A 23,888-nucleotide genomic window follows, 5' to 3' on the forward strand; every position below is an offset into this window, starting at 1 on the left:
CTGTCCCCTTATTTCCATTTCCTTCTGGCTTACCCCTTTTGTCCTTGTTTATTTTCAGTACTATTCTTACTGGTGGGTTACCAGCCCTACCTAAGAGAGTAAAGGAGAATGTGTCTAGATTGCGATGTTTAAATTGCTTAGTAGTTTTAGCAAGAATTGATGTGTAAGAAGAACCTGAAACTTAAGATGATGCTCAGAAATTATTTATAGGTTCATTTATGATATTGGACAGATTCAAAGGAAATTGCTGTTTTGTTTAGGTCAAAACAGTTGAATATTACAAATTTATATGATTCATCTTTACATTCCATATAATTAATACACTTCTAATAAGATTAATAACACATAACGTTCTTTATGATGTATATCTCTGTTCTATTTCTCACCTGTTCATAAGATATCTCTCCCCTCTACAAAGTCAAGACGATTAAGGAGAGAAAACAGTGAACACCAAGAAATGCAGATGAATTGTCCACTGATGGGTTAATTTTTGCAGGCAGGAAGTCAGAAGTGTTAGTTTGGGGGAGAGCAGTAGACTTGTTTAAGGCAAAATATATTAGATTTTGTACCATGGGATACAATGGAATAAGCTTAGAGTACCCAGGATGGTGGTGAGAGTACAATTGATGGATGCTGGTAAATGAAGCACCCAATGAAAAAATAAACCTTCTCTAGACAAATGATATTCATATGTAACAGTTATATTAATTATACTTGATTTAGGTGTGGTGGTTTTATTATTGGGGAAAAGTTTCTCAAGAGAAATTTAAGCATTTGAGAATTAGATGTTTTATGGAAACTTACTCAATTTCATAAGTATTCTGGCAGTATTTTCAAGCCAAGAAATGAACATTGTACATAGTTTCTGCTACCAAAAGAACATTCTCTCCTCAGGCTTATTGTAAAGCATATTGTCTGTCTTTCTGCTACACTACTGTGAGCAGATGTCCCTCAGCATTTTTAAATAATTTTAATGCACAAGATGGGGGAAAGGGGAAAATAAAAAAGATAAGCATTAGTTTCTGTGACAAGAAAACTGTCTTTGAACAGGGGCAGCTGTCTATGTGTTCAATCTTTTTTATCCCTGTACTAAATTTAGGATAATACAAAATGATTTCAGTTCTGTATTAAACTAAAAGGTTGTGATAAACTCTAACTCTGTCCTGGCACATACATGAACCCATTTCATTTAGTTTGCCTTGAATGCCTTTGTTCTGTCCATATTCATGGTACTTGTCCATGAAGAACACACAGTGTTCTTCACAGGACACCTCTGAAATACTGTTTATATCCTTTATGTGGCAAATTACCAAAAGGCCAGTGATTTAAAACAGATATTTATTATTTTAGTTCTAGAGAAAACAGTTATCCAAAATCAATGTCTACTGGGCTTGAAATCTAAGTGTTGGCAGTTTCTAACTCTTCAGAGCTCGGGAGTAGCATCTGTTCTTCCCTCTTCCAGCCAGTGGATGCCAGCATCCTTTACTTGCAGGTGTATCACTCCTGTCTTCAGAACTGGCATCTTTAAATCTGTCTGTGCCATCTTCAGATTGCCTTCTCTGTGCTTGTTAATTCTTCCTGTTTCCGCATAAGATTCCATGGGAATTCATTTAAAACCCATTTTCATAATCTGAAATAATTTTCCCACCTCAGAATCCTTAACTTACTCCTCTGCAAAGACATTGCCATGCAAGATACCATTCACAGGGACTGGGGTGTGGAAAGCCTTTGGGGGCTATGCCGTTGACTGCTTAATATCAGCAAATGACTGATAGGATGAACAGATCATTCAGAACTTCGTATCTGCTGTGGGTTTCAAAAATTACCTGGACCCTAGTTATAGAATTATAAGGCCTCCAAAACCAAGAAATTGATGAAAGTAATGAAGTTGAGGTATAAAATCCAGATTATAAATAAAAAAGAAAGAAAGAAAAGAAAAGAAAATTTAGGGGGTAAAAACTCAGACATGAGAATTTAGATGGATTATACATTATCAGACAGGATAATGCATGACAGATGCCCTGACAGCTTGTAAATGAGAAGTAAAGGGTGAAGTATCAGTCATAGAAATTACACATTTTCCTGTAGCCAAGTTCAGGCCACATCAGATGTGCTGGTGCGGTTGTATAATCAACTCCACTGGTTTTGCTAAGATCCTAATAAGGGGGGTTGGAGGAGGGGAATAGAAGGGATCACTTCATGTTACCTGTCTGGAATAGTTTCTCCAGTCTTTTAGTGATTTTAAAACATTAAGTCTGTTTAACTTGTCATTTAACTCTACCCATAGTCATGAGCCTTTGGTTTTTGCTACTTACGTGTTTTTTCCATGAGAGTATCAATCACTTACGGCGTATGATATGCCTGCCAGTTCCTTTTGGAACCAATTTAAATGAGAAAAATGAAGGACTTTGGGAAAAACTTTTTAAGTATGTCTGGTAAATTGTTTTACTATTTGAGAATAGCTCTGCAGACTGAAACACATTTTCCATTTAGTAAAACTTGGTGTGAGTGTGTGTGTGTGTGAGCGAGCAAGCCACAATATTCATAGAAAGATGTTGAAATCTTAAATGTAGAGAATATGACTTACTGCTTTGGGTATTACTTTCTCTTTAGAATGATGTTATGGTCTGTGCTACAATATATCTGATCAGCAGCATTCAAAAGAGGAACTTCAGACTATAATGATACACGCATATCATAATTCTCACTTCTTCTTCTGGATTCTTTAGATTATAAAGCAAGCATGCTACAAACCTTTGCTTTAGCATAGCACATTTCATCATGTACACATATTCTCTGACACTTGATTTATAGATATTGATACCAATACTGAAACTTAGGCCTAGAAATTCACATTGGTTATTGTGAAACAGTAAGAATTTATATGTCCAAAACATAGTTTATTAATGGGACTCTTTGTAAATTCCCAGTATTGTCATAGTGCTTTCATTTTAAAAGACTTAATTTTTTTAGAGCAGTTTTAGATTCATACAAAATTGAGAAGGCACACAAATTTTGCTTAATAGTGCATGTTTTTTAATCTATGTACTCGAGCACTTTGATAGAGAAATTTTCATGGAGCTAGTCTCTCCCCTTTTTTTTCTTTAATTTATTTTTTTTTAAAGATTTATTTACTTGTGCATACAGAACTGGGGTACAGGCCAGAGGCTCGGGGGTGGCGAGAGGCTTCACCAGAGACAGAGCGGGGAGCAGAACAGGCAGATCAACGAAGTACACTGCTAAGGGGAGCAGCGGGCGGGTCAGGAGAGGTCTGCCACACCATGTGGTGACCTCTGGGGCAGGCAGGAATCGAACTCATGCGGAAGCGGCTTTAGATTTTCAGTGCTGTGCTTTAACCCGCTGCGCCACCAGGGAGGGCCCGTCTCTCCCCTTTTAACTTTTGCTCTTTCTAATTCAATGTCCAAGGAATTTTGTTAAAAGCCTACATGTTTTCCTTCTAAATTTAGTAGAAAGTTCAGACTCTACCTTGTATCAAAATCTGCATCAAATTACTGTGACTTGATTGCATAGCTTCAGCCCCTTCCAGTCCTACTCCAGCACTCTTGTGTTCTAGACACATGGACTCCTTGCCAGTCCTTTAACAAACCACAGACCCTTCCTGCTGGGGGCTGACATCCTTTCTGTTCCCTCTGCCTCAGAAATTCTCTTGCTTTCTTGTTATGCTTGGTTCCTTGTTATCCTTCCTGGAATAACCCAAATGCTTCTGAGTAAAAGAAGCCTACTCTAACACATCACCCAAAAAATATTCTTCATGGCATCAACTACTCAGTGACCTCTTCATGCTCATTCATGTCTCTGTATATTGTCTATATTTTCCTAGCAGTGATCATCCCTTGAATGTATTAGAAACAGATTGGAGTTGTCAGAGGTTTACAGAGCTCATTCAAACAGACTTCCAAAACATCTTTTATAGATAATATAAATTGCTGAGTTTGTTTTTTCTTTTAAAATTTTCATTTTATAAGGCTTTGGTTAAAATACAAAATTCCATTGCACTTGGCAAGCGTCACAGGTAGTTTATTATGCATATTCATAGGCCAAAAGTATACAACATTTAGCACAAAATACTATTTTGAGAAATTGATCTCTGTTAGATAAGAATTTTGCTAAATCTAGCAGCCCCCCAAATGAAGGCCTTTCATATAAGTGAATGAAGTCTAAGATTTCCTTTCCTCCAATGTACTAAACCGCTCTCACTGTATCCCCCACTTTTGCTCAAGTAAGAGCCTCTTTTGTTGCTCTCAGAGTCACTTGTGGGGCTTAGTATTACTTATATGATGATTAACTTTTACCCATAGCTACAGTCTGGATTTTGTTTTTTCTTCTATCCAATTTTCATTAAGTTTCACGTAATTCATAATAATTAAAATTTCAATCAGATAATCTTGATAATACATTTTGAATGTAAACAATAATGTGGAAAGTGAGTCAACCTTTTATATTAGATAATTGCTGTCTCTAACAGCTTGCTGAGGGTTTTTTTCAGGCAACAGCGCTTAATCTGTTTCTCTTAGCACTTTTTTTAAAGCATCTTTTTAAAATGGTATAACTTTTGTGATCAGCAACTTTGGCATTCAGAGGATTTTATGTGTTCTTATTCTATTGGAAGATAACTGAAAATATAACTTTCTGATTGTTAGGAAATGTTGCAGAACCTGACTTTTTCACCACTTTGTCCTGGTGGAAGGGGCTATTCTTCCCAGCCATGGCTGATCACCCCATTCTCATGAGGAAGTTCTTACCTAAACTTCAAGTGTGTGCCAGAAATAAAAGTGGTTACCTATCACCTTCCTGATTGATAAGAGAAAGAGAGACAGAACAAAAGGTCCTGCTTTAAGAACTATCAATGAGAACTACATCTGCATATGGAAGCATTCTCTACCAGAGCTTATATTAACATCTCAGGACAAGGGTGGACACTTCCATTGGGTTCCCAGAGCCCTCTTATGATAGTGTTGGGGTGGTATGCCTGTGTGGTATGGAGTACAGGAGACTAGCTTGTTCTGTGGGACTACATCTGAATGGCCATGCAAATCATAGCCCATTGGGGATTGTCACTACATTTCAAACCATTAGGTTATTAGGTGATCTGGCTTTTTTCCCCTCCAAGATTCCACCTGTGTGAACTACATATACAAGAAATACTGTGTGTTTGCCTAGAAATAAGATGTGTTTGCCTAGAAATCATGCTGTAGCTAAGTTCAAATCAGAAAGGAAGTATTCCCTCTCTCACTCTTCCCAAAAACTGTGTGAAGATGGAGGGTAGAAGTTTATTTTTGGAGTTAAAAAACTAAGTATCATTACTCCTGCTTGCAAATTTAATGAGATTTGGGAATTTCCTATTCCATATGGAACATAGCTAGGAACTGCTTAAGAACCTTCAGGAAAAAGTAGCTGAGCTTTGTCTCTGTGCGGATGGTTCTCAGCATTGTGACCCTGTTTCTAGTCAGTGACCAAAAGGCAGAGGGCATGAGTTACAGGGGAGGCAGCACCAGCAGATGCAGAAGAATGGGTGCCTCATTTAGGTTTTTCTGGACATGGGCTTCATTTTAGATGCTGCCTTTTGTAAGTTTAAGGGAATTAAATTTCCTATTTCAGACAGATGTTTTCTATTTGAGCCTTGGACCGTTGCTAGAGAACATATAGCCCTAGAGCTCAATAGGACGATCTTAGAACCTCTTTAAATCTCTCTTCCCATTCTTAGTTTCTCTTCCCACTACCTTTCACTTCTCTGAAAATTAGCACCTGCCAGTGAAATCAACTTCATGCTGTTTTCACTAGAGACTGATGTCTAAAAATCAGTCCTGGCAACTAATGTAAGGTGAAATTTGGAAGGTGCCTGGATTCTCATGGAGTCATGAAAGTTGAAGTTATTAAAAGGATTTAGGAATCACAGCTGGTGAACAGATGGAATGCTTATAATTTTACAATTTTAGGTATCTATTAGCCCAAATTACACAAAATCTATTTGCTTTTTTGTCTGGTTCATTTCACTTTATCCTGCTGGAATAGAACCCTGATCATATGTGACTCTTTAATCAGTATTTATGATAGGCCTTAACAGGTCACTCACTTGGTTGGCATCATTTGTCATACCTGTCAAGCAGTTGCATGTCAGTGATCATTATTTAATTAATACATTTTTGAGAAAATCAGTCGACAGGGAAGGGAGAATAGACTTTACATTTCATTCAAATTATAAAACTGTTCAACTATTTGCTGCTTTAAAAAACTCTTGAACCTGTTTCCTTAGCTCTTTGTCTGTGCATCCTTTCCATAAGACATTCCTTTCTCGCTCAGTCACACAAGGAGCCCAGACCAGCCTTCTTCTACTCCCTGCTACTTCATCATTACCTCTGTTTGTTCGGGCTTGTAATAACATAGGGCCCTAAATATGCTCAGAGCAGTTGTTAGCCTTCTCAAAAACATAGACCTGAGCCACACTCTGGTGATTGGCATTTCCTCCACCAAGGAAAGTGTGAAACTTTTGGGCAGTGGCAGCTGAGAAGGTCAAATGAGGAACTTTATTTTAATAGTAATATATTCATCTATATTTGAATGGTTGTGACATTACCTAAGAACAGAATTAGCCCCTCTCATCCTTACTGAAAGACCTCAGAAAATTGGTTGCCCTATTTTCCAGCCAATGCTGTGCTGAAAATATAGAAAAACAGCTGGAGCCACAAATAAGTTGGGTAGTCTGAATACATGCTGTACTAGCTAATTAGGAAGAAAACAAGACACAGACATTTCAGGTGGTCTGTACAGCAAACAGCTGTAGTTGTGGTCCGACGCAGTCTCTGTTCTCTTGGAACCAATATGAGCTGCTTCTCTAAAGCCACAGTCAGCTGCAAAAATATTGTAACATGTGTTTTGGAAGCATTACTTCATAATAGTGCTTTAGCCTCAAAACATCCTGGATGATAAATTTCTATATGTGGGAGGGGAAAGAGGTAAAATACTGTGTTGCTGATGCATTATCATGAAATAGTCTTGTAAATTATCACTGGAAGTGGTTTCTTTTTGGATCAGCTCTTCAAATAAATTTAGAAGTTTCATTTTTGGACTTCTACATTGACTTTCTGTAATTGGATATGACCTCTTAAAGAAGCAGTAGTATAAACACCTTCTAACTTCCATTGTAATTATTATGTCCTGAAGTAAGACTAATAATCACTGAGCTGACAGATTTATCTATCGTAAGGAAAATTGTTCTACCAACTAAGCCCTTACTTCCCTTGAATTTAAGGGATGGCAGAGAGGAGGTATTGACAGTTCCCCAAAAGGAAATAAAGTTGTACTGAGAATCAGAAGACTTAGGTTACTTACCACGTTCCTTTAGATTTGACTATTATCTTGACCAACTCATAAAATCTCTAACTTGAGCCATGTCTATTAAGTGAATATAATAATACCACGTAAATATTTTATGTATGATACAGGTAGTAGATTACTAGAGCTGTCATAACAAAGTACTGCAGACCAGGTGGCTTACATGATGTTTATTTCCTCACAGTTCTGGAAGCTAGAAGTCTGAGATCAAAGTGCTGTCTGCAGGGTAGGTTTCTTTTGACAGCTATGAGGGAAAGATCTGTTCCAGGCCTCCCTCTTTGAGTAGTAAATGGTTGTCTTCTCCCCATGTCTTTGCTCTGCACATGCGTGTCTAAATTTCCTCTTTTTATAAGGACACCAGTCTTAGTGGTCTGGGAACCACTCTAATGATGCTATTTGAACTTAATTACATCAGTGGTTGTATTTGGACCTATCTCCACATGCAGTTACATCTAGAGATGCTGGGGATTAGAATTCCAATATGTGGATTTGGGTAGGAATACAGTTCAGGGCTTGTAAATATATGTTATTCATATACCATAGTTTATAATTCTTTGACTTGCTCTGAGTATTCAAAGTATTTTAATGAAATTTTATTGTAATGGACATTGATTGAAAAATCATATCCTTGCTACCTAAAATTTAAGTCACACTGGTATTGTCATTTCCTAAGGTGAATTTGCAAGTAAAAAGATTTTTTAATCTGTAGGAGTGTGACTATTTCTTTGTAGGAATAAGTTGAAACCATTTGGTTTCTATCTCTTAGGATTTTTTGTTTGTGCTTTGTTTTGTCCTATTGTAGAGGGTTGTTTGGAAATTTATTGGGAAATTTTCAACAGGAATTTGTGAGTTGAGTTGAACTGCTTATTGCCCATAGGATCAACGTCATGTAAATCAGTCTTTTGCTCAGGAGTAAATATACTCTTGCTTACCTTGGAAGTTCCAACTTGAGCAAATGGCAGTGTTATACTCAAAAGGGTCTAACTACTTGTCTGTTGACTGTAGATGGTAATCCATAAAGCAGTAAACCAAATAGGACTTTGTGGGGCTGGGATTAGAGAGCCTTGCATAGAAGGCAATCCCTCAATGGAAAATGCTGAGCTTTCTGTTCATTGGGAATGCAAATGGGAGGACTGTTAATTATGGGAAGAAAGGCAACCAGCCTGTTCACAAACTCTTAAGGTGAAAAGGAGAGAGGGTAGTCAGGGTAGTTGGAAGCATGCATTAGGATTGCAGAAAGGGGACTTGCAAGTACTTTTACAGGTCAAACTTTTTATTTGGCTGAGTAATTAATTGCTAACTAGACATAATAGAGTCATCTTAAATGGTTCTTTAGAGATGCATGATTTTTGTACACAAAAAACTATTGTGGGATAGGAGAGCTGGGAAACAACTAACTTGGCTAAACAAAACCAAGGCATTCTAGCCTCTGAAAATAACTGTGTATTCTGCTTTGATTTTCTGAAATAGATTAGTATATAGTGATTTAAAAATTACCACCAGTATGTAAAATATTGTCCATATCCAAGAATTCTAAAGTTTATAATTAGCAATGTGCTCAATTACATTTGTATCCCCCCAGCAAGCACAACATCTTTACTGAGTATTTGGCAGCCAGATGATTATTACCTCCATTGTAGAAAAATTTCTAATCCACACTAAATTTCACATTCTTACTGAATTTATTGTGTACATTCTCTACTGTTAATGTAGAAATGTAGAACTGCAATTTTTTGGCACAGTTTTATCATAATGTGTCCTTTCCTGTACCATCATGACCTAACAAGGTATCTTTCCTTTTAGCTCTTTCCACTAGGATGTCTACTATGTACTTGTTCCTTCGTATTCAGAGAAAAAAACACAAGTATATGTGCTTCTGAGTAGTATTTCTCTGACAGTTTCTTCAGTCATGCACCCCAAAATAAGTGTGTTTCTTGGGTGTTGGAGGGACCCTGCAAAGTGCACCCTTAGAAGTTGGTGATGAAGAGAATACTGCCTAAAGAATTGACCTCTGGATGACAAAAGTCAGCTAGAGCAGGAGGGGAGGAATAGACTTGTGTATATTCTGAATACCCTTCAGTTTAAAGCTTGTCTGTTACAAAATGGCCTTTCACATTTTGTTGTCTTATAACAGAGATGTTATTATTATTGTCTCTAGGAATTTTTGGTAAAATCAACTACCTACGTAAGATATCAATTTAATGTAATTGCTGAGACTCTTAGTTTGAACCTTTTTACCTCTGTTACTCATTATTTTTTTTAGTTCTAATACCCCCACCCTTCCATTTCTGGCATTCTTTTCCCTTTTTTTCCCTTCTATGATATCATAGTTCATATTTTTCTGCTTTGCATTTTTATTTCCTATTTGGTCCATGACCCAAATAGCTGGCTTTGCTCATGTGCCTCAGCCCCCTTAGACCTGATGATCCCCTAGACAGCAGAAGTTGTACACCCTATTTGGTAGGAGATGAAGACCAGATGAATGTGGTTCATCATCTGCAGATTTTGAAATGTGAGCTGATTTGGAAAGTAATGTAAAATTTCAGTTCCTAGAACTTAAAAAATATTTTATTGAAGTAACTGCCTTACAACATTACTTAAGTTTCAGATTTAGAGTCAGCATTTGTGGGCCTCCCTTGTGGCATAACGGGTTAGGAATCAGCACTGCAAGCTGGCTGCAACCGGCTACTGCTTCAGTGTGAGTTCTATCCTCCACCCCTGGAGATGATCCACATGGCATGACAGACCTTTCCTGACCCATCCTCTGCTCCCCTCAACAGTGTACTTCGTTGATCTGCCTGTTCTGCTCCCCATTCTGTCCCTGGTAAAGCCTCTCACCACCCCTGCACCTCTGGCTTGTACCCCAGTTCTGTATGAATAAATAAATCTTTTTTTAAAAAAGTCAGCATTTGTTAATGCTGCATTATGTTTGCTACCAGAAGTCTTGATTTTAGATCCTTCACCAACCATCCTTTTATACCTGAGTAACACACTAACCACTAATTTGTTCTTAGAATGTAAGAGTTTCTTTTGTTTGTTCAGACCTTGTGACTGAATTTTTCAGTATACATACAAAAGATACTAAGGTCTATGGTGGTTTGAACAAACAAGGGAATTCCATTTGAAGATAATAGAGATGCTAAGCATGTGGTTCAGAAGGGTTGTAAGGGTTGTAAAACAGTGTTCTCTTATAAAGAAAACTAAGTAATTTAAGTGGCAGTAATTTAATTTTATAAATGTCTTAAAACTAAGTTCTTAGGGAAGATCTGTATGTGTGATGTTATAAAGTAGTTTACTGGAAAATGACTCAAGATTTCTTTCATGTTGACTTTGGGTTTGTGGGATGTCTGCTATCATAGATGTTTTGCATAATAGAATTGAAGAACTTTAAGAGTAGGGGACTTCTGGCCCTCAAAGAATGATCCCAATTCTGCAGCAAAATCTCTCATTAATCATGTCTTTCATATGTACATTTATACTTGCTGGGCCAATTTAACTTTTCATTTTGGTCTATTTCTCAGTTTTATGCATTTAGAAGGCCATTTCATTTTCCAGACTTAGGCAGATGGTGCTGTCTCTTTTGATTATCTGTTTTTAAAGAGAAACTTTGATTAGGAAGAGCAAGAAATGAGACATGGCCAGATTAAATTGTACATCCACGAAGAACAGAACACATTCTGTTTTTCTAGAGTTTACTATAGCTCATGTTTGAGTTTCTAGAGTTCAAGTTTATTATATTTTAATGTCATTTAAATAACTCTTAGATATTTGGTTTGCTTTACTTTAACTTTGATTTCTAAGAGAAACAGAAGCCAGAAATTTTGGGTTTTTTTTTTTCCTTTTTAATTACATTCAAATAAGGAAATCATTAGATAATAATGACTTTTGACAAATCCAAAAATTAAGGTGAATTCTACTGTATGCTGCTAAACTCTCTCATTTGCAGTCTTTGTATTTTCCACTATTGGCCAAATGATCTTAAGCCAAAATATTTAACAGGTGTTCAAAATAGAAGCTTCAAGGAAGTGAATAAAGGGCACAGAAAACAGCTTGAACCTCCCAGTGAGTACATTTGGGACAATATTAGCATTGAAAAAACAATGGCATTGGAATATTACAGATTTTATTGAATAAATAAAGACTGATTCATAAATACTTGAAGCAGGAGAGGGAACTGATTCACATAGAAAGAATGGTAGAATTAAGATCATCACCATCTTGCAGCTGTCACTATCCTAATTTGTCTAAGAAGGTACTTCGACTACTGAAAAATAGGTTATACAAACTGTAACCAGGTGATTAAAATGCTGATCATTACCAAAGAACTCAAATCAGCACTGTTTACTTCCTCATGAAATGGAATGGGAAGTCCATCTATATAGAATTCTTGACAAAAATTTTAGCCTGTTGAAATAGTCAATACAGTCCACATAATGGTATATTCTAAAACAAAACTGGCCTAGACACTCCATAATTATCAGTTTATCATGTCAAAATTGTATAGGGAATTTCTTTCTAAATTAAAGGAAACTAAACCTAACTACTAATATAATACATAATCCTTAATTAGTTCCTGTATTGGGGGTGGGGCCTGTAGAATGGGGAGAATGGCAGCCATTGCTGAAAACAAATGGAGAAATTTGATTATAGGTTATAGATTAGATTTTATTATATCAGTATTAAATCTCACGGTTGTGGTATTGTAGTCACACAGGCTTTGTCCTTAGGAAAGACTTGAAGAAATTGGGGGCTGACTTTTAGAAGATGAACAACTTCCTTTCAAATGGTTCCTGAAATATTGTGCATATATTTAGAGATAAGAGAGCATACAAGTGTAGTAGAATGTCAACGATTGGTCAAAAGATGTAGATGTTCATAATACTACACCTTCAACTTTTCTATAGATTGAAAATGTTTCCAAATATTTATGTTTACCAATTTGGAAATCTCATAAACATGTTTTCAGTTCCAGCTTCTCTGAAATAATGCAGCTGTTAACCTATTAACCTTAGACACATGATCTCACCTAGCACTGATTAAGTGGCTGCGTAAGTACTATTCTTTTTAAATTGAACGATGGCTTTTTTTTTTCTTCAATTTTCCACAGTTTTAACCCCTCCCTTTTGCCTACTTTGTCCATCTTTTTTTGCTCATTGTTTTTACCTTCCTGGTGGCTTTATGTTTTTGAATATGTACCCATAGATATAACCTCTGCTGAAATTCATGGGTATGAAGTGAGTTGTACGATGATAGTAATGACTGTATTGTACCAGAACCGTGTTAAGATATTTGGAGTCCTGTCGCATGAAGTTAGCTCTAGATTTGAAATCTTTATCAGCTGACTGGCTTCACTGGATTCTTTGGCAATAAACTTAATATCTGGTCTCATCCTTAAATGCATGTAATTTAGTCCTATGAGGCATCAATTAAGAAAATGTAAATGTAAGAGCTATTCAGAACCTATATATAGGTGGTATAAATATGAAAAATTTCCAAATGTCATGTTACATAAGTGTACTATTGGGATACTCCCTGTCCCTTCACATAGTCTTGCGAAAGTATAGATTAAGACATTTTGAAAATTTTCGGTGTTCTGGAAAAAAAAAGACAACGAAAAAACATTTTGTGGAAACATTCGTAGATTCCTTTAATTCCTTTAATTACCTTTGTAAATTCTTTTATCTTGTGTTTAAGTGATTGCTTTCCTGTTACATATCCAGAAGAGTACAGACTCTCGTTGAATAGTCATGGAGTTGAGCCTTTCCCCAAAATAAAAGCTTTCTCTAGTACAAGTTAGGACTTACCCAGTGAAACAGAGCAAACACACAGGGAAAGAAAGGAAAGGACTAATGCTAGAGCGAAGCTTGTCAACAAGCATAGCAACCCAATACTTGATCATTTTGTGTGTGTGTTCCACTCCAGTTTAATTTGGGGTTCTTAAAAATACTTGCTGCTTTTGTCCAGTTCCATGCATACATGTGATGCTTGCCTTGTAAAGTAAACATAAGAATTCTCCTTTAGGGGATTTGAATGAAATGCGTCTGCTAGTGTTTCACATAGAATCCATTTTAGTTGGTATCAAAGACCATAGTTGAGATATAAACTTTTAGTTTACCTGTGAGTCGACAAGGGTGAAGTTTCTGGTGCTTTCCCTTACACACCCAGACCTTGCAGTTCTGTGTTATCCTTCCTACTACCTAAAGCGCTGAACATTTGTCTGGAGATTTATTTTACCTGTAGGTGGATTGATCGGAATGTTCCCAGTAAGACTTTACTCAAATCTTGGGCCAGGAAAAGAAAGTCCTTTTTCCTGTGAATTTCAGAAATGGCAATAGATGCTAGGAGGAAATCAGCCATTCTTACTCCATTTATAGTCTCTAGCCATCTCTTCTGTCCACTCAGGCACTCTACCCACAAAAGGATTTCTTTTCTCCTCTAGTCCTTTCTCTAAGCTTCCAGAATCTGTTTGAAACCCAAGGTGTTGTGGAAAACATTTTCTTAGACTGGAAGGCAAATTCCCGCAACATATGTTTACCTGCCCATTTTCCTTTTTAGTTTTGAGGCTCTGGTATTTCCTTGGCTATATTTCAGAATTTCAAATAGAGTAACCACTTACCCAACAAAATAACTAGAGAGGTATTTGTCTTTGCATTTTTGGCATCAGGATGATTGATATCTCAAGGTATTTCTGGAATATTTGTCTTTGGAGATTAACTGAAGTGTCTTGATGGAAATTTATTTATTTCTGTAACTAGACATTTTTAGTGTTTTTATTTAAAGTCATTAATTGTGGATCATTATCACAAAGTTCTTAGGTAATTCCACTTTTGTATGTACTTATTGATTCTTCTATTTTCCCAGCATAAGCAATATTTTTTTAAAAAGGAAGACAACTGATTTATCTTTCTCATTGGAAAAGCAGTTCAACAAGCATTCTTAAACTGTCTTCTTTCATCCCTTTTAGCTCTAGTTAGCATTGATGGGATATCCAGCTTGTCCATATTATTGAGTCAAATTTTTCTTTGTTCATATACTACTTTTATTGATTGTTTACTATTCTTTTTTATCCCAATGCTTTTATTTCTTTCATTAGGTCTTGTATTGACTATTTGCTTCTTTAAACCTCTTATCCCCAAAATAGACATAGCCAGAAGTTGCACTTTCTCCACTCTCTAGTTTTTTATATGTTTTTTTTTTTTTTTTTTTAACAGAGTAGCTAAGTCAACTCCTTGGCAAATCTGAGAAACCATATTGTGTAATGCTGGGTATATCTGTAAATGAGCCCTGTGGCTCAGAACTAGACTGACGGTTTACAGAGAAATGATGTTGATGTCATTCAGTTGGAATGTAGGGGCTGTTGCAGCCATAAATACATTCTATAGCTAACAGCTAAGTGTCTGGCTGTACTTCTTTTCTAACAAGGAAAAAATGTGGGACAAACCAAGAAATAGATTGTATTTGTAAAGGGGAATATTTTAATTAGTTTAGGGCTTACATTTATTCCAACTTTCTAAATTTAAAATTCTTCTTGGAACAAGCATAAAAACCATTTTGTGGAAAATTTAGATTTCACATGATACAGCTTCTCTCTAGAGTATGTGTAAGGTAGGGGTTGGAGGGGGGAGTGTTGTCTATTTAAAAAAAAAGTATCTGCTTATTTAAGAGGAAGATAGACATAAGTCACTGAGTCCCTCTCTCTCCCCACCCATAGCCCATCCCTTCTTGAAGCGTTTTCAGATTGGGATGATTCTCAGCTCACTGGGGCATGTCTAAACTACTAGAGATTTCCATCTAACTCCTTTACAAGAATGAACAAACTCCCAAGTATCAGCAAAATAAAATACTCCCTCTCTTATGGGAGCATTCTCTGTCAGAGAGTACCCTGTAAATTTTTTTAATTGACTTACTCAATCCTTACTACAAGAAGATTCTTTAAAATATTAAGAAGTTGACCCTCCTTGGTGGTGGAGCACTGCACTGTGAAACAGCATGGCTGCTTCAGTGCAAGTTCGATCCCTGCCCCAGAGGTGATCCACATGGCGTGGCAGACCTCTCCTGTCTTTCCCTCTGCTCCCCTCACTAGTGTACTTTGTTGATCTGCCTATTCTGCTCCCCACTCTTATTTCTGGTGAATCCTCTCACGGGCCCAGCATCTCTGACCTGTACCTGATTTCTGTGTGCATAAATAAATAAAATCTTTTAAAAAAAATTAAGAAGCTAGTGATGTAAAAGTTGGGCCATCATGTAGGTCAAGTTCAATCATGGGGGCAAACAAAAATGAGACAAGTGGGAAATGGTTTTAATTAACATGCTTGTTTCACAGCAACTTCAATGTAAAGAGAAAGAAGTGTTACAGGGCAAGGAGAGGGACACTCCCAAACTCACCTGCTCAAAATAAGTTCTGCCATCCTCCACATCAAGACAAAACATTTAAGAACTTTAATGGAAAGGAACTTCAATACAATGAGTGTGCAATACAGAAAGGATAAAGAATTTAATTTCTAAATCAGATGCCCAGAGTTACCCCCCTCATGGGTAAAAGTCTACCAAAAAAGGATTGGCCCAAGCAAGGCCTGAAAGCCCTCCACAAGTCTAAAGCACCTCTGGCCAGGACTCTTACTTAGAAAAGGGTCAGAAATGGCCAGACAAGTCTGGGAGAAAAAGAGCAAAATCGAAATCAAGATAAACACTGCCATAGTCAACCTCCCCACAGGTCTCTCACCCACATATGTTTCAACCAGTCCAGGACCAGGAAGCAAGAGCTGCTGCTCCCTGTGCCTCCCTCAGGTCTCCCTTCCTTAGTTTTAAGATTCTTTTCTTCTCTGCTCAGCTCCACACTCCTTTGGGTGGAGCAGGGAACCTGGAACCTCCCTTTTCCTGGGGACCACCCTGTTAACAGAAGTACAAAGTTATCTTTAAGATTTGCCTCTAGATTAATTTACTTGCCACAAAGGACAGGGAAGAAGAAAGCCAGATAAAGAAGAAGGGGTAACTTGCCCTACAACTTTGTTCTAGAACCTTGTGTTTCTCCCTCTTCTGAAGTTGTCTCATTCAGTTGGCACATACCAAATTGAGGAGAGGTAAATAAAACAAGCATAGCATAATTTTCTTTTTCACTATGTAAACGATATCCCAAAGGTAAATCATCAAAACTTCCCAGTCTGTTAATTTTTTTAATGTAATTAACAATTTTTCCTTTCTGTCCTCTTTTGCAAATGGTCTGTGTGTAAGAAAGACAAAGACAGGGAGAAAACAAAAGTATGGAAGCAAGCCACAGCTTGATTTAAAGTCTGAAATGTCTCTGTTTAGCCAGGCTCCAAGGCTCTCTCGGTAAGACTGATAATTCACAGACTATTCTGAGGTATGGTTAAATCTTACTTAGGGAGAGGTAGGCTGAGATCTAAGGAAACTGAGTTATTTAAGTCATAGAGTATGAATTTTGGCATTTTCATACTATACCGTTAGCTTTCACACAAGAGTTTATTTTGTATGTTGTGTCAGTTTAGCTCAGTTAAACTGATTTTATTTTCACTCTTGTTGGTGTGCAAATTGTGTTGTGTGCCTGGCATTTATTTACTTTATTCTCTTAGTCTGTGGCAATACAAATGGATAAGCATTAAGTAGATAGGATGGGAATGCATTTTTTTCTTTTTCTATATTCAAATGAAGGAATCCAGTCTGGCTTTTATAACTACTTTTCTCCTGACATAATAGGTAGGGTTTCTTCTGTGCCTGTCTTTCCTCCACACCTTATCCTTTTTAGTTTTGATCTTCTCAGAAACCTTTGTCTATTTCACTCTATTCATGACCCACTTTTTCTTAAGCTTCCTTTTCTAAAATGTCCTCTTCCCAAATCCAAAGGCCTTTGCTTTGTTTGTTTGATAGCTTTTTCTGCCTTTAAACAAACAGGACCCCCCCCCCCCCAAAAAAAAAAAAAAGACCAGCAACACAAACCTTCTCCTGGGACTCAGAGGGTCCCTTTCTCCCATCCACCTCAGTGCAAATTCCTGGTGCCTCAGCCTTCTTGTCTCTCTTCACCTTCTCCCTCATGACCTCCAAGTCTCTGTTTATTTGTCATGATACAGTAGAAGATTTTTTATTTAATTTGGCAACACGCACCAGGTATCCACTCTGAGCTTCTTGTCCTCATTCATTCTTCAATCTTGTTCCTGAGTCAGTGGATATCTGCAAAGGTACTGAGCAATGGAAGTGAAGGTGTGATGTGCAAAGTAGACTTCAGTCCTACCTAAGGCTGAAAAATTCTATCTTGAAGGGATATGTAAAACTTAGCAAAGAGATGTTGCTTTGAGCAGTGCAGAGTTAGGCGCTCAGAAAATGTCAGCTTTCATGATTAAAACCTAAAACAGACAAACAAGGAAAGTTCTGACCTCTTCTTAAAGTTTTCTGTCAAGCAGGACTTTCACTTTTATTTCAACTTTTACCTAGAACCCTTTCTTTTATCATTTTAAATAGGTCTCCCCCCACCCTTTTTAATTCAACCTCTTTTCCCAACTTATGAGGGAAAAGTCTCCTTTCACTTCCCCCTTTTTTTTTTCTTTTTAAAGATTTATTTATTTATCCATATAGAACTGGGGTACAGGCCAGAGATGCGGAGGGTGAGAGGATTCACCAGAGACAGAGTGGGGAGCAGAACAGGCAGATCGACGAAGTACACTGCTGAGGGGAGCAGCGGGCGGGTCAGGAGAGGTCTGCCACGCCATGTGGTCACCTCCGGGGCAGGCGGGAATCGAACTCATGCGGAAGTGGCTTTAGCTTCTCAGTGCAGTGCTTTAACCCGCTGCGCCACCAGGGAGGGCCTTCACTTCCCCTTTTTACAAGTCCTAGATCTACTACACAGTCCTAAAGAGTCTTCCCTCACAACTGCTATTTAGTTTTTCCCTTCTTTCTTTGTTGATTAGGTGATCTCTGTTCTGATTCAAACCTTATCAAGGACAATGGTCTGAGTTCTTGGCTTGAAGGAGTCAGACATGACAGTAGGAAACAATGACCTCCTTTGACTGATTGTCTAAAAATGTGAGAGTGTTTGAAGCCACAGAGTCCTTAAACCCTCAAATAATGGAAGATGGAGAAAGTTTTGTCTTTGCCAGTTTACCCCAGCAGTCACCAGTTATTTATCACAACTGTGCTATACTTCCTTTCACAGAATTAACTGGTGGTATATTAAAGGAGCTTCCAGGAAATGTACATTTCTGACTTATGAATGTAATCTATTGTGTGCATCTTTTCATGAATACCAAATTATAATAAGTTTGTGGTGTCTGGTCTATTGAATGATAATTTTTAGATGTAAGTTAAGAAAAGGAGATATTACTAACAGGCCATTTTTCTCACTAAAAGAAAAGTAAACATTCTGCTAGACAAAGTACAATAAAGAACATGAGCCTTCTAAAGTTAAGGCTGGCCCAAGTAGTTCTTATTAATTTTTATACAAGCTTGGTTCACTGATTGGTCTACACATGTTTTTTGAACTCTGAACATGCTGTAACTGTGCTGGGAGCTGTGGACTAACCAGTAACGAATATGATCACTATGGGGGGCACCAAACTGTAGCTTTTCTGCCAACCTGTGTTTGTATATCTCCCAAACTATGGTAGTTGTCATATTTAGAAGTGAACATAAAAATCAGAAATATGTGACAGAGGCCTTTTTATATGTCCCTGTAGAGTTTAAAATATTATCTTATTCATTACCCAAAAAAAAAAATCTGTCTAAACTATCTGAATCTTTGCTTTCCTGAAGCATATATTTTGGTAGGAAAAGCAAGTAATAAATAAAGGAGCAAGTAAACCAGAGAATTAACTTTCAGATTTTTGATAATAGATAGGTATGAGAATGACAGGAGGCTAGGGCATGGAGGCAGGATTCTTTGAAAAGGTAACTGAACAATGACAGCAAGCAGCCCTGTGAAGAGCTGGGCTTACTAACCTGGTCTCACTCCACTTCAATTTTAAAATAAAATTCTTTAAAATAAAATTCGAAGGGTAAAAAACTGAACTCACAACCTTTAAGAACTTGTCACTATCTCTGAAACCATCATCTCATTGCTCTCAGATTCTGTGGCTGTTGAATTCTTAGGTGAACTCTGTGTTAATCTAGTCAACTTTGCGAATATATAAATCTATGTAGTATATAGCACATTAATATAACCACAGTGAAATCCCTACACCAAATAACTGTATTTCTGATATTCATTGTCATGTTTGTGATACCAAAACTCCTGGTTACAGATAACTGACTTAATGATCGCCCTAGTTAAAGGCCTTTGAGAAAGAATGTGACAGGCTTGCCTTCTGCTGGTATTAACTGTTTTTTTCACTTTTTCTCTTTTGCCATGCAGAATATGAATTGGAAGTAAAGAGGGTGCAAGACATTCTTTCGGGAATAGAGAAGCCACAGGTATGTCTTCTGGATTTCTCAGCATAAATGACAATTTCTGAAGTATTTCAAGAGTCTTTTGCTTTTAATATGTAAGTAAGCCGAAGGAACCCTAATTGCAGATTATCGGTGACTCTGAAATAGTGCTATTATTGTTGGAGCATGGAACAGCAGCCTGTTTAGTCATCATCAATTGAAGGGTCTTCTTTATTTAGTTTTTCTGAATGCAGTTGGTTGTGCTTCCCAACTTCAATGAATATGCTACCCTTTTCTTACCTCTACCGCTAGCCAGTACTGCAGAACCCTCTTCTTTTGATAATTTTCTGGTACCTATAAATTTGGCAGTGATAATTTCTGAAACCTCACTAATTCCATTTTTTTTCCAGGCAAATTTCAGAAAGATACTTAAGTATTAACTGAAAAAATACACCCACACCTTGAGTGCAATGCCAGAAAAATAATTGTTGAGAGGTTTTAAAAGTGCTTTGAAATTCAGGTGAAAAATACAAAATGTTGACTCAGTCTTCCTTCTTAGTTTAGAGAGCCAAAGTTCTTTGGATTGTTTTCTAGCTGATTTAAAAAACCTTGATCCATCATGTGTTTCAAAAACTGGGACTTTTTAACAGAAGACTCCAAACATGCCTCAGGGGACATCATTGATTTTTAAACCTAAAAGCCTGAGGTATGTTAGGGAACAGGCACAGGGCACTTGCAGAGGAGATGCTTGTTGCGGCCAGGTGGGGAGGAGTCTAGTAAAGAGCAGGCTGCCATTGAGAATTTTTGAGCAAAGAAGTTCTATATCCAAGGCTACCCTTTTGGGATAATCAACTCATAGAAGTGGAATGAGAAGCAGTTGAACCCAGAGAGACAAGTGTTAGGAATCTGTTTCCGTAGTGCTGCTGAGAGGCTGTAGCAGTCCAAATTCAGGTGTTGGCACTAACTTTGTCAGGGAGAGGATTGATACTATTGTAGTCAGACAGAGAAACTGGTAAGATGTTACAACGTATTAGATAGCTGGTGTCATGGACACCCAGGCTTTCAGGATTTATTTGGTGCCTCCTCTCAGGAGTTACTTCCTCAACGATGCCCACCCTGATTGCTGTCCCATCCCTGTAGTGTGACCCTCCACAGCACTTAGTGCCACAGCAACCACACCAGCCTCACTGCTCCGCCTGGATTTAATACATTGTATACTATCATTTACTTAAATGTTTATCTTTCTAAGTAACCTGTGAGTTCTTCTAGAATAAGTCTATATCCGTGATCATCTTCTATCTTCAGTGCCATTCAGGGACATTTGGGTTTATTTTATTTGTAGGGCAGCCAGGAAAATAACTGTAGTGGACAGTGCAAGAGTCTGGTACATTAATGCTGTGGAGAGAGGGGAACAAAATACTGATTAAGCTATGACAGCTGTGGGAATGATAGTTCAGGAGTGGGTGATAACTTTAGCAGTGAGAAGTGGAATAGTAAGACAGATTAGAAGAGACTTGAGTCTAGAATCTATTTTCTTAGTGGATAAATTACATAAGCTCCCCAAGCCTCAGTTTCCTCATCTTTGAAAGCTAGAATAATAAATGTCACATGGCACTGAAAAGTAAAGTTTATGTTCCTCATAGAATACTTGTAGAGTATTTCTTTATAGTTCATAGTGTTACAGGGCACCCCAATATGAATTGGGTTGCCTGTCTGTGGGTCTTCACCCGTGCACTTATGATGCAGTCGTATTATGGACACACTCAAAAGGTTAAATAATGGATTTCTTTATAAGGAGAAAGGTAAAGGAATAACCCACGGAAAGAGGGAGAGAAACACAGGTTAACTAGGATGTCCTACCAGTTCTGCTGACTTGGACTCCACCTGCATGCTGAAAACCGATTGAGTGCCAAAACTCTCAGCGGCGAACCACCAGGTCCCAACCCAGAACCCACATGTCCGGTTTTATCCCAACCTGGCTGCTCAGCTCCGTCTTCACGTCCCCGCGTGCTTCTTCTTGGTACTGATGGGATTTGGAGTTCCAGCATCTGGAGTAGGGGCGGAGTCCCTGAAACCTGTACAATGGCTTATCAATTCTGAAATGGGAAGGGTGGATGTCCCACCTTCCAGGGGAAGAAGCAGAGCCACAGAAAGTTGGGCACACAATTATTAAAAGGTTTTAAATTTTCTTTCAGTCACATCTAGTAACACCTCTAAATAAAAGCATACATTTTTCTTTGATGTTTGCAGGTGATGTGTTTTAGGCATTTTTAGGGCTTATGGATTGTCATCTTCCTAAATTTGTGGAGAACCCAGTTCTGTAACTATCCAACTTAATTCATTGAGTAAAATGGGGGACAAATACACTAGGTGTTGTCCTGAGAATGTAGCACTTGGTGCCTTGGGGACTGCGCACATAGAGCCGTCACTGTACATGCATGTTGCTGTTCTAACTGGCTTAGGAGTTAGCCTCTATTAGCACCAGTCACCTCCAACCTTCCCACTATCTACTCTGTTTTGGAGGTGATGCTCAAGGTAGTCCTCCACTACTGCCAGGCTGTTTATTTTTAAGATGTAAATAAGTGTGACCTGTCATTGTGCTTCTGCATTGTTTCTATCTCATAATATTTAGCTTATAGAAACAGATGATTTGTTGGTTCCAGAAGTGAATAAACTGACCTATGTGGAATAACTGTCTCTTTAAGAAGAAATTCCTTGAAAGATAAACAGCAGCACAGCTGAAAACAGATGTGATGTGCATAACATATTAGAAATTATAGAAGCAGATGATTATGAAGTTGCTAGTTTCGGAAAGTATTCTTTTTCTTTGATTAATGGTCTCTTTGACCTTCTGCTTTTATATTTTCCTAAGCATTATGATTTTTCATGCTGGCACTTTTTAAGTGAAGCCAATATTTCTGTGGTAATATTTCCTTAGCATACTCCCTAATTGCCTCAACAGGCATCCTACATAGTTAAATTGCAAGACCAAACCAAATAAGAAGCTACTAACTTACATAAAAATATTTTAATATAGAAGTAACAGTCCAGTAACTTTTGAGATCAAATGATGGGGTTTTGTTCCAGATGATGTCAATTGCATATAATATAGCCTGAGAGTTAAGACTGAAGGGTTTTACAGAATAATGGCAAATACTTGGATAAATAGGAAAGAAGGAGCAAGGAGACAGAGAACAAGGGATTATGTGTCATATTGTTGCAAGGCAACATAGTCCTATTATTCCTAATGTACGTACATAAAGATAGACATTTTGCTAGCAGCTGTTACTTGTATTTAATTCATACATATACAAGATGGTGGTTTTATTAATTCCTCAGAGTACATCAGAGCAGTTTAATTTAAATAATTTCTATGCAGATTTATATTTCCAGTGTTCACAACAGACCCTTTTGAGGCACTAGTACTAACACAAATGTCAAGTTGAGTCTTACCCAGTAATTTTAGAAATCACTATTACAAAGGAGATTGATTTCTGTTTACAATAGAGTGATTAAACATCAGCAAGTGAGTTGATTTTATGGCTTCTAAACTTCTTGTTTTGGATAAGAACCAGGATGATCACTGTGATCAGATTAGCCTTGCTCCGGTGCAGTTCAGTGTCAGGGCTGGTGAGAAAGTTGCAGCAGAGAGACAGACTCCTAAGATAAACTGTTTCTCTGAAATACACTTAAACCCAGCCGGAGTTCCTAGAGTTCCGAATCTCTTACAAACGTTTTCACCTCTCTGACTCTTAGAGTCTAGGCATCTAGTGCCTAGGAATCCCCTTTATGTGACATTCTCTTGCGAGGCACCATGTAATTTCCTGGCACTGCCTTGAAATGGAAGTGAGTTCCAAGTTCTAACCGAAACAAAGCCTTCTTTCTCTTAGGATTCCAAAGCCTAAAGAAAGGAAACCTGAGGCCCAGGGGTTAGTGAAAGGGAGGGAGCCAGGAGCACAGGAGGGCTTGGCCCAGAGTCATCTAGGTGGCAGGAGCTTAGCTAAAGGAAAGAATCTGCAGTAGCTGCTCTCTTTAAAATGATGCTGAGTTCTCAAAACTGTGCTTTTGATGGTCTGGCCTATCAGAGTAATGCCCATGCACCGAGATCTTTGTTCAGATGACATTTTGCATCCTTGAAGCTTGCTCAGGGAATCTGGGGAAAA

General features: G+C 37.7%; 1 protein-coding gene across 2 annotated transcripts in view; it reads left to right on the forward strand.

The window, feature by feature from the left end:
• FNDC3B (fibronectin type III domain containing 3B) overlaps positions 1–23,888 on the forward strand; it is a 332,590-nt gene that overhangs the window by 207,990 nt on the left and 100,712 nt on the right. For both annotated transcript variants that reach the window (XM_004674965.1, XM_012732895.1), the window contains exon 7: positions 19,712–19,770. In XM_004674965.1, coding sequence (XP_004675022.1) covers positions 19,712–19,770 — 59 coding nt within the window. The remainder of the gene's footprint in view (positions 1–19,711; positions 19,771–23,888) is intronic.

This window comes from Condylura cristata, unplaced genomic scaffold (genome assembly GCF_000260355.1).
Source record: "Condylura cristata isolate star-nosed mole 26May11 unplaced genomic scaffold, ConCri1.0 scaffold00003, whole genome shotgun sequence".
Taxonomy (NCBI): Eukaryota; Metazoa; Chordata; class Mammalia; order Eulipotyphla; family Talpidae; genus Condylura; species Condylura cristata.